The sequence below is a fragment of the Calidris pugnax genome, unplaced genomic scaffold (genome assembly GCF_001431845.1).
Source record: "Calidris pugnax isolate Ruff unplaced genomic scaffold, ASM143184v1 scaffold70, whole genome shotgun sequence".
Classification (NCBI taxonomy): Eukaryota; Metazoa; Chordata; class Aves; order Charadriiformes; family Scolopacidae; genus Calidris; species Calidris pugnax.
In genome coordinates this window covers 10,525,378-10,541,909 of record NW_015090862.1, presented here as the reverse complement: position 1 = coordinate 10,541,909, position 16,532 = coordinate 10,525,378, and the positions used below count along the sequence as shown (strand labels likewise).

At 40.8% G+C, this 16,532-nt stretch overlaps 1 protein-coding gene across 1 annotated transcript in view; it reads right to left on the bottom strand.

Moving 5' to 3' along the window:
* Positions 1-16,532, bottom strand: part of SH3GL3 (SH3-domain GRB2-like 3) — a 57,213-nt gene that overhangs the window by 14,913 nt on the left and 25,768 nt on the right. The window contains exons 2-3 of the mRNA XM_014944786.1: positions 2,402-2,470; positions 1,075-1,147 (exon numbers count right to left, since the gene is read on the bottom strand). Of these exons, the coding sequence (XP_014800272.1) occupies positions 1,075-1,147; positions 2,402-2,470 (142 nt within the window). The remainder of the gene's footprint in view (positions 1-1,074; positions 1,148-2,401; positions 2,471-16,532) is intronic.

Genomic DNA, 16,532 nt, shown 5'->3' with positions numbered 1-16,532 from the left:
AGCTTTGCAGAACACCTTTTTTTTTTTTTTTTTTCATTCCAGTAATCACAACAGTAGAAATTTATGCTGCAGAATGGCCTAGTACATACAAATTGATTTACTGTTATCTTGCATGTATCATGATAAAAACATGCATTTATTCTTGGAGAGTTTTTCCAATCTACTCTTTATGGTTACCGCTCAACAGCTTCTTCAACACATGGGCAGGGCACTCCTGGGGGATGTGGACCATGGTGACTAGCTTCATCTTGAACACACTGGCTGGGCCATGGTAAAGGACTGACTCCTACCATCCTTGTACAGGCATAACCCATTAAACTTCTTCAGGGATGTGCATCTCATAAGGTACCCACAAGAGACGGCTGTCTCAAGTCACTGGTATAGCCAACTAAACAGGAATTCAGTTCTCAAAAACTGAAGGTTCTTCCAACAGCTGATATGGACAGTGAATCAAGGTTATAAAAGATAAACTTTGACTGCAAATGTAAACGTGTCTCCTTTCTTGTTTCTCAAAGCAACATTTGAAAAACCTCTGTTAACTGATGATCCAAAAACCGCTGAAACCTAGCAGCGTCCAGAAAATGCAAAACCTCAAATATGAGGTAGGCAAGTAATGGTCCAAGTAACAGCCCTCTGCCCCATGGCCCCATCACCACCAGGACCTCTGATGGCAGCAGCCTAGGAGTTAAATTCAATGGCTTTTTATACCTCCACTAAAAAAAAATTGGCATTCTCTTCACTGTAGGGCTCCATACCCCACTCCATGAAATCCAGCACAAACATGAACACAGGTGCTGTACCAGTGGCCCAAGCTGGACCAAGACATGTCATGCACACACGACCTGCACGTGGCCAGTAAACCAGATGCACCATGTGCTGCAAGTCGAAATGTCCCCCAGATCAGACTTACCGCATATAAACTTTACAGCTGCTCATTGCACACACACATAAAGTTCTCTAGGACACCCAGAAGGCTCACAATGATGAGCTAATTAGCTTTTATTTACCTAGGATGAATTTCCAAGTAAGAGGACAGTGATCAGCAAAACCCAACAGCCATTGTTCCCATCCTACCTGGATTTGGCTGAAGATACTCTGTTGATTTGGACAGGAGCTCTGCTACAGCTTTATTAGTAACATCAATTTTCTGAAAAAGAAAAGTAACGCAATTGGCAAAAAGCAAACCAATTACTAGAAAGCTTATCATTTTATTAGATATATTATTCTTGCCCACCATGAAATTTTATTTACAATAAAGCAAATATTGTAGCTTGAAATAAATAGCCTTGTCATAATTATGACAGGATTTTACCAAAAAACACATTAATTGGCAGATAGTACTGGGAAGGAGAGAGGGTTTATATCAAAATGTGGGCTCACCTTTCCACCCCATCACTCTTGACAACTGCTTACGCATTCTAGACTACAATTTTCCTGCCAGCCCAGGAGTTGTTACTAAGACTGCTTTTCTCCACAGGTGAAAAAGCCTGAACATATCCCTCCCAATATTGGGGTCATGGCCATTTAAAGCAGTAGTTTGTACTATCTCCCCATTTAATAGTTTCTAAAATACTATAAAAATCACATTTCTGGTTTGTTTCCCTTTTCCTCCCTTAGGGCCTGCACATTATTTTTCCCCTTATAATGCAGAGAAAGGAAATAATTATTCTGTAGCCAAAGAAACCAAAACCTACAAACCTGTTTAGATCATAAATTCAAAAGTGCATGTTGGAAAAAAAACAACTCACACAAGACTTTTTTCCTCAATCTGCCAACAATAAAAGCTGTGACCTAGGTCTACTATGAACGTTAAAAACACAAAGGAAGACAAGGGCAATAAAAAAAAAAAAAAAACCACACCACATGAAAGCTGAAAAAGCAACTAGCAGTAACATAATTTAATTTGCAATACAACTAGTAAGCAGATGGCAAACATCTCAATTTCCACAACAGTTCATGTAAACTTTAAAGTAAGAAATATAATTCTGAATCAAGAGAAAAACTGACCCTAGTAGTTGGATTGTTATTATGAATAATATCAGACGGGCAGGCTTTGTGATATTTACAGAGACTCGCTGAAGACTTCTCTATGTCCCTCACAGAGAGAGGCGAAAGGCCCCTTCTGATGCTCTACCCCATTCTTGAAGGAGCTTCTCTCCACTCTCCAGAGGTGTCAGTGGAACCTGCTTCCTCTGCTCAGACAGCCCTTGTCGATGCCTCTTCTCCCTTGGCTGAGCTGACAAGGCTCATGGATAAATTCACACTTATCCTTATATATTTCTGTTTGGAAGCATATGATGGGATTTTCTCCCCAGCCAAGTCTACCATTCTATCACTTGAAACATGAAGCATTTTTGATTCTACAATAGCTCAATATTGAAAAGCATGTTCTTTTCCTTACCCTTTCCATCTCTTGAAATTCTTCATCTAACTTTGTTCCTTCTGCTCCACTTATTTTTTCACTGAACAACTGTAAAAAGACAAATTTAACAAAAAAAAAAAAAAGCATGATTATTTAATTACAGAGTAAGTATCTCTGAGAGTCACAGGAATTCACCCCAGGTTAGAAAATATGCAGCAACCATTTGAGGCAACTGTGCAAGAGAAAAGTAGCATTAGTCTTGGAAGTGAAGAACTCACTTCAAGAGAGACGAAGAAACCTGATATGAATTTACAACAGGCAAACACAAAATGATTTGTCGTGCTTAAACAGTTTGTACCCTAACAGCATGACCTACGCTGCAGACTTCAGGCAGAGGGACCAAAGTCTGACAGCAGGTAAATCCAGAGAAACCCTGTCAAGAACGTCTCTCCAGCTCTGTGGTTCTGAGTACGGTCTGGTTGTGTGTGCCGTTAGGGATGGGGATACAACTCCCACTCCTGCTGCTGGGAGCTGTGGGCAGTTCTGTGGAAGGAACAGATTTGTGAGAAACGGCACGCTGTGACCCACCCGTGTGACTGAGCATCCTTATGAAGCTGAAAACGAAAAACGCAACGCGTTCTTCAAAACCCGAAAGCACCGGTTTTACCCAGAGGATTTCAGTAAACCTTCTTAAGATGGCTGAAACGTAATCCAACTTTTGTGGAAAAACTCCAGGCTGTCAGACCCGAGTTTGGTTCTCGCTGAGTAAGCCAGGGCTTGGAATAAGCCCTGGAGCAGAACTCAGCTCTCTGCCTCCAGCAGCACGTGGTACCTGCACTGCAGCAGCACGAAAAGCCAGCCAGGTCCTCACCCACTGCCAATCAGCCTTTGAAAGCATCGCTCCCCTGCCGCAGAAGTGGTTTAACACATATTCAACGAACATTAAGCATTAATTCCTAGCATAACTCCTACACAACTACTACGCATTTCTCTGTTTTAATTGACTTTTATCACTGAATCTGTAACGGTATAATGTAAAAACTGGGACTAGCTCACTGACTGCTGCCAGCCCCCAAACCTGCCCCCAGTGAGGTGTTTTGTTCGTCCTCAGTACCTTCTAGAAGAGAATTCACCTCCCTGAATGGAAAGGGCCCTGAAGACTGGTATAATCCGAAAATGGGTCTGGGCTCCGTGCAGAGCAATGGTCCCTCTCCGGGGTGGCAGCCGGGGTCACAGAGGTGTGGAGGGAGCACACTGCCTGGCCAAAAACCAGCCATCGGCTGATGAAGCTGAGCTGGGAGCCCAGCAGCCACCAGCCCTCCATCAGCATCGCTGCCACCACACAGCCCCAAGGACAGACCTGCGTACGGGGAAGGGTGAGCTGGGGGAGAGCCCTACTGCTGTTTCCATCAGCTTTACGGGAGGACTCACAACCTGCTCAAATAGGCCAAGCAGCCCACAAACTCGTTGAGATCGTTTCTCTTCCAGAGCACCGGCGGAACAAGCACAAAAGCGGGTAAAACCGAGATGGAGCAGCCCCAGTACCACTGAGTTCCCTGGGTCTCACCTTGCTGCTGTCAGACACCACAGCAGAGAAGCAACCCGAGGCCACGCACGGAGGGGGACACTGCCCAGCTCTCTGCGGGGACATCCCTGGGGCCCTGCAGCACTGATGGAGGAAGGGGCATGAAAAGGCTGCGTGAAAAGCAGAAACCATGCCGCTTTTTTTACGCTGGCAGTTTCTGTTTCCTTTCTGTGCAATGTTAATTCCTAAAATAATCAATGCCATTTTCCACAACCTCACACATGTTTTGTTTCTCCAGCAGGCAATAAACAGATCTGTGGTTTCCTGAAACCTCTCGTGGTGATGCCTTTCCAAAGGCTGAGTGCAGAGGGGGAATTACCCTTCTTGGGCTGAAGTTGCAAAATCCACATTCAGTAGCAACCCATAGCTGTCTCATTACAAATAATCCATTTACACGTTGGCGAAGGATAAATGCAATGAAGTAACATGATTGCTCGAGTGTGAAAGCATAATTAATAATAAATTACTGCACCAAATGACTAAAATAACAAGATGTCCCACGCTTAGAGGGACTAGATCTGAATGTTGTAACAGGAAGCACAAGTGGATGAGTAGAAAGTTCACAGGTAACAACAATGCCAGAGACAAAAACCCTCCACTGGCTCATTGAAAGGCTGACAAAGTTTGAAAAATGCAGTTTCTCATCAGATACACTGGAAGTTGATACATTTTCAGCAAATGCCTTGGGGCATACGCTATTTATCCACTGGCATCCCTTAGCTCTCCATGGCTTAGTGACAGCCATACGTGGCCACACACACCTCCCTCAAATAACAGCCTGAACCTCAGGCTCGCTGAGCTGGGGCTGCTTTTTGCGGGATTGCAGCCGCTGACCCCGGCATCCAAGAGACACCCGATGCCAAGAGACAGGTACCAGGCTCCTCCAGCCTGCACACCCTCTATGCACATCTGCTCACAGGCTGCCACCCGTCTTCAGCCTTGGGTTCTCTTCTGCGAGGCTGCAAAGCTCTTCATCATGTTTTGAATGGATAAAATGTGACGCCACGCACAGAGGCAGAAACTATTTGCAGTAAAACCAGGTCGCACCTTGCAAGGAGATGGAGTGGACTTGCTGAAGCAACAGGGAGTAAGGAGAGCACCCAAGTTAGATCCTGAAGGTCAGAGACCGCCTGAGACATCTACGCACCAGCTTTCAGAGAGTGAGAAAGACAGATTCTGCATCTACAATTTGCAGAGAATAATGGAGTAATTTAATTAACAGCCTGGGTGATGGGATAGAGTACACTCCCAGAGAGTCTGGAGGACAGCAGCTTGGGAGCAGCAGTTGATACACGGGATGTATGATGATGAGGCTGCTCCTCATAAGGGTCTTGACAGGCTGGAAAACAAGGGCTGACAGGAGCCTCATGCAGCTCGAACACAAATGCAGGGTCCTGCACCCGCAGTGGAATATCCCCGTGAAACAGCACAGGCTGGAGGCCAACTGGCTACGAAACAGCTCTGCAGAAAAACAGCTGTGGTACTGGTGGAAAACAAGTTGGACGTAAGTCAGAAGTGTGCCCTTGAGGGGAAAAAGCCAACCCCATACTGGGCTTTATTAGCAACATCATAGAGCAGGTCCGGGGAAGTGATAATTTCACTCTATTTAGCACTTTTAAGACCAGATCTGCAGTGCTGTGTCCAGTTTGGGCTCCCAGTACAAGGCACTGACATCCTGGGTGAGTCTGGTGGTGGGCAACTGACGTGAACAAGGGACTGGAGGACGGGGCGTACAAACAGAGCTGAGTCTGTTCAGTCTTTAGAAGGGGTTAGGTGGCTATCCACCTAGTGGGAGCGTATGAAAAGGTAGAGCCCAAATTTTGTGGAAAGACAAGAAAGAACAGCCACAAGCCAGAAAGCAAGAAATTCAGATGTCTTAAAAAGGAGAGGAAAAACAACAACAACAAAAAAATAACCCAGACACCAAGAGGGTGGTCAAACATTGGAACAAGTTATGGAGCTCTCATATTGAAGACATTCAAGCTTTGCCTGGCCAAGGCTCTGAGCAACCTGCTCTAACAGCACCTGCTTCAAGCGGGAGGCTGGAGAAGATGTCCTCTGGAGGTTCCTTCTGGAACCCACCTGGCTCCCAGTTCTAACCCTGCATTTACAGCAACCTGTGAATGTAACTGCACAGAGCCAGCCACAGGATGTGCTGACATGGTTTCATACAGACACTGAAAACAACCTAACATACCCCTAAATCCAGGAGCAAAAGCACTGAGCAGAAGAAAAAGTTTGTTCGCACACTCTCCTCTTTTTATACAAAGATCAGGGACACTGCAACTTCCAGCCCAAGGAGACACTTTTTCAGTTACGTTGACTCTGAGCTCCCATTTCCTTTGAAAAGGAGACTACCTCAGTGCTCAGAGAGATCCAGTAAAGAATGACTCCTTGAAGTCTATCAGCTGTCAGTGCTCCTGAAAGTAAAAACAGCTATAAAGTTCTAATAGTTATCACTGAACTTTACATCACTACAGCTTGTTTCACATTGGTATAATCAGGATCAGCTTTAGTGTTTCTCACATTTCCAAACACAAAAGCTTTTGTTCTGGTCCTACTGAATTTAGGAGTTGAAAACTAGCATCACCACTCCCCAAATTAAAAAGTCACAGGATACTCAATTAATTATTGAAAATGGATGCACAAAAGAGACAGCTGCTGAATTTTAGTTCTCTATTTGCTGAGCATCATTTACATGCATTATATCAAGCTGCAAAATGCTTTGAACTTAAATAGAAGCATGGCCAACTGTGGGGCTGTGTCACTATGTGGCAATATCTACCAGTTTTTATGAACAAGCTAATCAAAAGCAAAACCGCTACTGTCACATAAAGTGTGTCCTGTGAGAGAGCTTGGAGTTACTTGTACAGGAAGAATCCTTCATCTCCACGTTCGGAAGCTGGGTGCCATGGATTCAGCACCTTCTCACCAGAAAAGGCCAGAGCCAGAATTTGGGGCTCTGAAAAAATACAGTTCCCACCACAGGGGACACCACTATCTTATTATTACACTGCCAGGTCAGAAGCTAAAGCCATTCATTAATCGTATTTCTGGTAGAGCTAATTAGGTTTCCTCCAAATCAAAATGTAGACCTAGAGAACAGCTGTGAAATTAGAAAGATTTCTTCTCAGGTGTCTCTGCAACTCCCTCCATCACACTTGATGTATCCTTATTAGCAGGGGGAAAAAAAAACCAAAAACTAAATACAAACATGAAATTACTTTCAAATCAGCCACCACATGTCCTCTCATGGAGGAGAGGACATGTGGTCCTGGACATGGAGAGGTCCACAGACCTCTCATGTCTCCTTATATACAATAGCAAACCACCTTTTATCGTAAAACTTGTATGCTCCATACAATAGAAGAGGAGAAGACTTTTCTGCCTAAAGAAATACTGCAGCTTGTACACAAACACTCCTTGCTTGTAAATTCTTCCTAGATCCTACTGTTCTTTTCAATATTGAAAAATTAAATATGATGTTGTACTACAGACAATCTAAAAGTCTCTAGTGGGCTTATGTGGAATCTTCTGGGAAGACAAGCCTGGAAAAAAACCAAATAGGTTTTGAAGAAGACGCCTCCAGATATTGTGAATTCTGCTTAAGTTCTGTACATCCAGCTACTGTTCAAAATGCAAATTTCAATTTTGTTATGCAGTCTTAAAAAACAAGTATTTATCTGCTAAGGAATTTATATTCCAAGAAATTCTCTGAGAAAATATTTTTTCCTTAAACCTAATATTGAGATTTTGTTCCGCACCACTTCTTTGTTACTCTAATTCCTTTGTGATAATGTAATTTTCTTTTGATTTGTTCTGTTGTAATGAAGCATGAACACAGCACGTGAACTGTCTACAGTTTAAACTAAAATCTATGGCTCACCAAAACTCTCAACTAAAAAAAGCCTCAAGCTTTCATGTATTTTTTCAGTACTTTTAAGTATCTTAAGATTTATCCTTCTTATTGCACAGAAACAGTACATTTCTCCATTCTCATAAGGATTATAAAAATGAGCTTCAGAAAAATGCTTTTACTAATGTTTTGTACATCATATCCACCAAATTACAATACTTTTCACATTTCACTAAGGAAGGTTACTGAACATGAGAAACCGCCAAAAATATCCCACATCAACAGAGAGCTGATAAAACTCTCAAAACAATTACCCTATTTTTTTAATATATATCCACTGGGTATTTTATAATACAAGTCAATAGGATTCTTGCCAGCCAATACTTTCACACATGCTCTGATGCTCTGTTTCCCTTGTTTTGTCTTTGTTTTGCAACAGTCATTAACTGGGATTGAACCATCATAGTGTTTTGTTGTTATTCAGCTACTGTTGAAACAAGTGGAGCTGAAGAAGTCCTTAACTGGCCAGCAAAACTCTCCTGCACCTAACTGGCCAAGATATCACCAAATACTATTTAATGACTAAATGAAAGGTATCGTATTCTGTTAAAGACTTAAAAGCTTTTAACGACTCTTCACCAAGTAACAGCATTTATTTTGTTCTGGAGGAGTATCTGCTGAAATTATCTGTTGAAACGTTAACAGGATGGAAAATTCCTACATTTGTCATAAATATGCACACTGTCAAACCCATGAGGCAAAACCCAGATTTCAGGAAAAATCTTTTAACAAAAAAGCCAAAGCTATGAAAATAAATCCCTCCCTCTAAAGAGGAAGCAAGCAATCAACTGGGGAAACTAATAGATTCATCCGAAAGTTAACACACAGAAAGCCAGTAAATAATATAATGATATGACTACATTTCCCACAGAAACAGATAACTAGGCCAAACTGCACAAATACATTAAGATAGATCTTTAAATACAGTACTTAGTACAAAATACTACATTCAGGTATGGTTAATGCATAATAGTTACGCTTCTCTTATTAAAAGTTCCAGTTATTGCCCTGCAGCCACGTCATTGTTTTGTTTGGTGTTAAATTATTATGCATAGAGGATTTAACGTGATGTGACAATACTTATATCTTTCTGAAGAATCTTATTAAAGCCTGTCATAAACAATGGGCAGAGTAAGGTGGTTGGCAAGATGTCTTGTGCCTACAGCAGAATTCCCTCGCGGCGTTCAACCTCCTGAGAGGAGAGAGAGAGTTTCTGGTTTGTCCTTTTCCAGAATGCCCCACCACATTAGAGAAACGAGATGCCAGCCTGTCTTCTAGATCAGAAGTAGTTTAGCTTCAAATATCTGTGATTCCCTGTTTTCTGCTTTTAAGTTCTACTACAATGCCATGTATATTACCTGTTTTTGCCCTTTCCTGATTGCTGTATTTCATGTAGATTGCCAACTCCCCACACTCAAGAAGGTTACTACGAGTTCATACAGTGCAGACTACCAAGAATTTGAACCTACAACACACCTTACTTAATGTCTTGCATCTTAGCACATCTTTAATAACACACAGGAGCACACACTGGCAGAGAGTCACCTGCACAAAGTTTGCCACTGTGATAGAAACATCTTCTTTAAAAAAATAAAATATTATTCTTTACTGACTAGGTGAGCACCCAAAATGAAGGGGCAGCTGGTACATGCCCCTGTGACTGACTTCTAGAGATCTACTGAAGGTCTGAGTGCTCAGATGGAAAAGAAGTGCCCCACACTGAGAGACTGAACGAAGATGCACATATTGGAACAGAGATCTAAACAAAAGAAACACAGCACCTCGGTCCCCAGAACTGCAGGGGACGCTGGAACCAACCAGGTATAAGAATGGCAGCCTCTTCAGATCTCTCCTTCTGCCCCAAGAATGTCCCAAGACATGGCCACGCAGAGACAAGGATGACTGGGGCACTAGAAGTGGCAAATCACCCGCAAATGAAAACGGTAATACATACCTAAAAACAGATTTTTCTCTGGCTCCTAAAAAAAGAAAAATACAACAATGAAGGAAAATGTCCGATTAATAAAAGTGTACCAGTACTTGAAGCTATTCTTCTAGCCATATTGACACGGCTCACAGTATCCTAATGCTTTGGAGAAAATCCAAACCTCTTATTTCAGAGGTTAAGCACTAAATGATGGCAAGAACTCCTTGGCTGCCTCAGTACGTTATGTTTTCAAAGAAAACAAAAATATCCTTGCTCTGATGCACTTAAAAGAAAAAACATTTTATTCTGCCCCCCAAAATAAATAAGGGGTCTACTACAAAGTGCATACGTTTCAGTCTTGCAAATACTGAACACTCTGGCTTAACTCCAGCAAACCATTTGAGTCCATACTTGAGTAGGTGCTTAAGTGCTTCGCTGGATCAAGACTGGAGCGCTCAGCACCTCGCAGTATCGAGCTCAAAGCGTCATCACCTTTACAGGGAATATTTTATAACTCTTTCTTCTACTAAACTTTCAGCTAGCAATAGCATGGATTTCTCCAAAGCACTTGGGGAAACACTAAAAAAAGATTTCTGACAGCAGCAGAGAGAACTGCGGGTTTTTTTGAAAAAAATTAATCAAGCAGCTGAATTGGGTCGTACTGCTATTTAATCAAAATTATGGAGTGCAAGAAACCGTGCCCTAAAAATCAAATACTTGTTATTGCTCTCATGGCTACAAGAGGTATAAAATGTTTCTGAATTCAACAACACTTGTACAAGGGTATTTACGAAAGTGAAGCTTTCTCTTTTGCTAACAGTTTATGCATAATTATAAAATGTAATATCATTTTTTTAATTTATGTGAAACATTAACACTGATTAAAATTATAGCCATTTTTCAGATACAAAAATTAAAACAGCATTCTGGCAATACCTATGGCAGAGCAAATTTTTATATAAAAGCAGGGAGACAAAGTACAGTTGCATACAACTGGATGATCCTCTTGTAATTCATTACCCACCAAACAGCTGAACCTGAACTCCAGAACACCACACCACAGCCAGACGAATTCACGTCTTAGAGCTTCACCAAAGATCTCTATTCCCAGATATTTAAAGTAGAAATATAAAGTATGAACTGTAGGATGTGCCTGTACTTCAAAGACAGCTCATGACTATGCTCACGCTACCTTGAGCGAAGAAAGAGTATGACCTGCATCTAAACTTCCTTTAGGGATTTCTGATGGACCCAGCAGCAAATCTTGTCCCAGCAGCCAACAAAATCAAAATACCAAAAAAGGTTGTGTTTTCTTAAAAAATATGAATAATTTCTGATGGACCCAGCAGCAAATCTTGTCCCCGCAGCCAACAAAACCAAAATAACAAATAAGGCTGTGTTTTCTTAAAAAATATGAATAAGTAAAAAAAAATAGAGAGAGAAATGTGTTGCATTTAAGGTCACACTAAGATAAGTATCAATAAAATATCTGATAAGTATTTTCTAATTTTACAAATTTCATACAACTTATAAACGTGAAAAATAAACCCAGCCCCATTTCATTTTCAGAGCACATAATTTAAGTATTTTCTAATTTTACAAATTTCATACAACTTCTAAACATGAAAAATAAAACCAGCCCCATTTCATTTTCAAAGCACATATTTAAGCAGCAAATTCCATTTGCATAACAAAATAAACCCCAGGCCATCTAAAGGACACCAGGAATCTCAAGAGCCTGTCTCCCAAGAAGCAAAACACGCTACTTCTACAAAGAGATCTCTGAATCACCCAAAGTTTAAGAAGCGCACAAAAGTACTGCCAGAGTGTTTATAGCCACAAACATTCTTATCCCACTAATATTTATGAACCCTTTATTTCATTACTTGTAACTTCTTAGACAAACAGGAGCAACAAGATCACAGTAGATTATTTTTAGGAAGACAGATGAACTGAGTTATAAAAGGATACGCCAGACAAATAGGAATAGAAGAGAAATATGTTTGCAATGTGACTTGTCTGGGAGGTAGGAATCTGAGCGCGTTCCCATATGCGTTCTTCCTGCATGGTGATGTTCTGGGAGCTGCTGGTGTAACGTTAACTCAGCTTCAAGCATTTCACCATTAATGGGTCGCGTGCAGATCTATGTAAAGCATTATTATTAAGCCTCTCTTCTAACATGGAACAAATCTTTCAGAGCTGAGGATGACCCAAAGCATGGAGAAGCCCAGCCAGGCAACCAGCTGAGACCTCTACAGTCAACTCCACGCCTGCCGGTATCAACAAGAACGGACCCACTCCATCAAAACTCCCCATATGCTCATAAAGGAAAAAAGTACTCATTCACATCATGGAATGTAAGGTCTACAGCTACCACACTGAATCAATGAACAGCCACAGCTGTTGAGCTGCAACAGCACAGTTCTGGCCAAGGCTCAGAAGTGGCAGCTTAGTTTTATTTAGAAAGGAAGCTCAAATTGTGCAAGCCATGTATTCTGGGATCAAGCGAGCCCTTATAAGCACTGGTACATACAGGAACATTTGAGCGATGACAGAACTCCCTGCTGATGTTGGAGTTTCAGCAGGCAATCTAGATACACCTCTCAGAGCCGATGCAAGGCATCTTTCAGCAAAAAAATCTCACCAACTGATCAACCAGAGGTTCTGTTTTCAGACTAATGGTGTTAAGAGACTCAGAATTATTCAGACAAGAATTTCCACTGATTTAAATTCTTTTACATACAGTCCTTCTGTACCATTTAGTGCCATCTCCCCTAACTTAAATCAATTTGTATGAATAAGGACCACTGAAGACACCTAGGTACATGTCAAAATGTATTTAATCGATTTAACAGCCTTTGCTTGGGAAACCGCATCAAAGAAAAAGGCACGATATAAATAAGGTTACTGGTTAATAAATGCCTTCTTTTCTTCAGAAAGGACTTACACAATCAAAAAAGATGGAGCATAAAAAAAAAAAGAGCCTGATAAGTTGACTTATATGATTTTTTGTAGTCTAAACAAAAGATTCTGCCACTTGGAAGTATTATCACAACAGAAATTTTTCAAGACCAATGGGCATGCCACCTTACGTAAAGCACTCATTAGCTTTCTTAACAATCTGCCATACAATGTACATGATGTGGGTGTTTGACCATTTCTATAAGTTCCTAGCATCCTTGCCATTCTGCTGATATAACTGTGGGATGCAGATATTTTTAAGGGAACAGACACAAGTATATGAAAGGTCTTGACAGACCTGTAGATTCTGTCTACGTGCTTTAGAAGCTCATAACCCTCTAGTGAACAGCAAATGATGTAGTAAAGCCTCGTACTCTAAGATCTACAATTGATAAGGTAAGATGAAGCATCTGGCATTAAACAATTAATTCATCTGTAAAAACTGGGCAATATGCCAGTCATGGTCCTACCTTTTATGAAAGTCAACAATAATGTCTATTGAATATTTATTATTCAATTTTTTATTAGCTATCTGTAGAAAAAAGAATTATCTCCTTTTATTGACAACAATACTCAGAACTTATCCCATATGATTCCTATGCTCTCAATTTTTTATTAGCTATCTGTAGAAAAAAAAATTATCTCCTTTCATTGACAACAATACTCATAACTTACCCCATATGATTTCCAATATATTTCTCATATGTAATTTTTTACCAGAATTTAGGGTTTGGTAATGGTTTTTATTAATTTAGAATGGAAACATCAGACATTACATTTTAGCTCTGATACTCTTTAAAGTTGTCCTGCAGAAAACTACATGCAAGTCTGTGCCAGACAGTAAATTCTGAGCGGGGTCAGGAATGCCAGGCACTTGCTGTTACTCGGTCAACACTCCAAATCCTGTACCCAGCCTATCCAGTCAGTACACAGGCAGCCTTTTAAATTAACCTTATTAACAAAATCCAGCCAAAGTATGTGTAAATAAAGACTGTGTAATCTAGACTTGTAAAGAAGTCTGCACACCGAGAAGGCTGCTGTCTCTTCCTCTAGGAAAGCATGCTCTTTTGAAGTTCTTAACATATTTCAGAATATTTTATCTTCACTATGCAATTGACAGTTTGACTCTTTCTGTGACACTCCAAAGGTCTCGAGTCTCATTAAAAGAAAGCCCGAGCTACTTGTGCTGCCGATACTGCTTGTTGGCTGGTCTGGATTCCAGACTTTCTGCTCTCAGCAAGAGCTGCTCATTAGCCACTGCTACAGCTTTTGATGCTGCAGGAAAAACGAGGAACAAACTGGTACAGATTGAACCACAAATCCACGCTCCTAACACACCAGGAATTTAGGGGGGAGAAGCCTAAATACTTGGCTGAATTTGGGTTAAACTGACTTGGCCACACAGTGAACGAGTGTTAACCCTGAAATTACAATGCCAAAGTCCCAGATCTTGCCCTGAAGAATGGTATCTTACATAAAATATTTTGAACAGGCAAAGCAAGTGAAAGTTATGTTTTGGGGATTCAAATTGCAAGTTATCAATTACTGCACAATCATTAAACTGTTAGAAAAGTGAAACGAAAAGCGTTAATACCTATTTTCCATGTTCCCACTGATAGGACTGAATGTTTCAAATTTTCAAATTTTGAGTGATAGGACTTAAAATCTGCAAAATTATGTTGGTTTCCTGCTGATCTATGCAATCATGGATTGTTCTAGCTCGTAAACAACTGCAACCTTACAAAAGGGAAAATACATACAAAAATCTGCATTTGGTCCAAATATGCAATCATTTGGTTAACAGAAAGTTGAACAGTTTGCTTAAGACTTTATGAGACAGTTCTGACCCCAATTAGGAACTGAATAAACTCCATGGTGTCCACCCAAACACCTTTGTCTAAAAACCAAACTTCAGAAAACATTATATCAAAGCTACCTGAAATTGTACACAGAGCAAGGAACATGTGATCACTCATTTTGCACTAACATAAATTTAAGGATTCACTATTTTAAAGCTTTTTTAAATGACAGACCTTGGACTAACCAAATACATTCTGCTGAAAATAAATTTAAAGAAAACAACAGGGTACTACAACACCCAGCTGCTGTCCTGATTCAGCTTTCCACAGAAGTATTATTATCAAGTTGAGAGCCTCACATCTCATACAGTTACACGGAGGCAACATTTCAAAATACATCAGTAACAAAATGCTAAATAGTGATTAAATAGAAAAGACTTGATCTATTCTCCTGATTGAGAAATTAATGGACAAATAGCAGAAACATAAGGGCAACATAACAGGAAATATTCCCTAGTTCAGTCCCCGTTAAATCTGTCAGAGCTGAGCAACAAAACCACACAAAGCTGGAATTTGCAAAATTGATGCCTTAGCAATAAATATCACACATAACAACATCATGCCATTAAACACGCTGACATATGTCACAGGATACACTTTTACACAGAAGTCAGAAGGTACGAGGATTAACAAGTTTCCCCTTTGCCTCACAAATAAAGGCAAGTGAGGAAAACAAGACTACAACAAAAAATGATAGGAAAGGAAGAGATAAGCAAAACAGTGTTTGTGAAATACCTCAGTGGCTCAGTAGGCAGTGATGGAATACTAATTCCTAGTAAATTGAATATGCCTTTGCTTCAAACGAATAGAATTGATCAACAGCTTTTATATGCACACATGGGTGCATACAACATCCACCCCCCCAAGCCCCCCCGGCCCATATCCCCTCAAGAAACCCAAGAGGTATTAGGGACCTGGATGCTTTTGAAAACCCCACCAAGTGCGTATCTAAATCTCTAGGCATGTAAATACTTCTTAAGAGCCTAGCCCCAGAGACTCATCAGAGAAGCGCAAGGACTCAACGCTGCCAAAACACGAGCTCTGCTTAATTTCAGATTCTAGTCATAAACAGCAGACAGCAGCTAAACTAACCACTACTGCTTTACTATTGCTTAATGACTTCTTTCCAAGCAATATTTTCTCCTTGTGTTTCTTCTAGCACAGCATAGCAAAGGCTTCTCTTACCTATACCCATAAATAATGGCTGGAACCCAATGGTGGTGGGTCCTCTCTTAAGCAATCTATGCACCCACAGTGTAGAATCATCAGGATGCCTTAGGGCCTCCATACAGTTTAGGACACCCACAACCTACATCTACAATTAATACATAGGAAACACTTTAGGAATAACCAATATTTAAACTATTGCTTGAATCCAGAGTTACCTGTGCATGTCTGGAGTCAACACTTACTTGCAACCTACCACGTACATATAAAGATCCATAGTGCTGGGGCCTAATATGTTTCACATGGCATTAAGAATTCCGACAATCAGCAAATACTCTTCCACAAGAATAAGCCATGTGTTTTAAAATTACACAAAAAGTTGAATACTCTGGAGAGAAGGCAGGTTTGCACAACAAAGCTCAGATGGATGGCTCCTGGCTTGGAAGCGCTCTGCCAGTGCAAATGAACAGACACACTTTTGAAAAGAAACACTGTATGATTGTTTGTAAAGCAATGGCAATCCTACCTACACAAAAGGTGCATGTAACAATTTTAAATTATAAACAGAAGTCCCGTGTTCCAAAGCAATCTTTTGCTGCAATGGATTCAGTAATTTCTTCCAGGAGCCCCCTACCCCCCTCCTTTTCTTACCTGTCAAATCCCGGTCCTCTGTGCTAGTAAAATTAGCCCAAACTGGCACTTCTCCCACCTGTATCACTAGTGCCAGAGTTTGCAAAAATAAAGTTTTAAAGGAA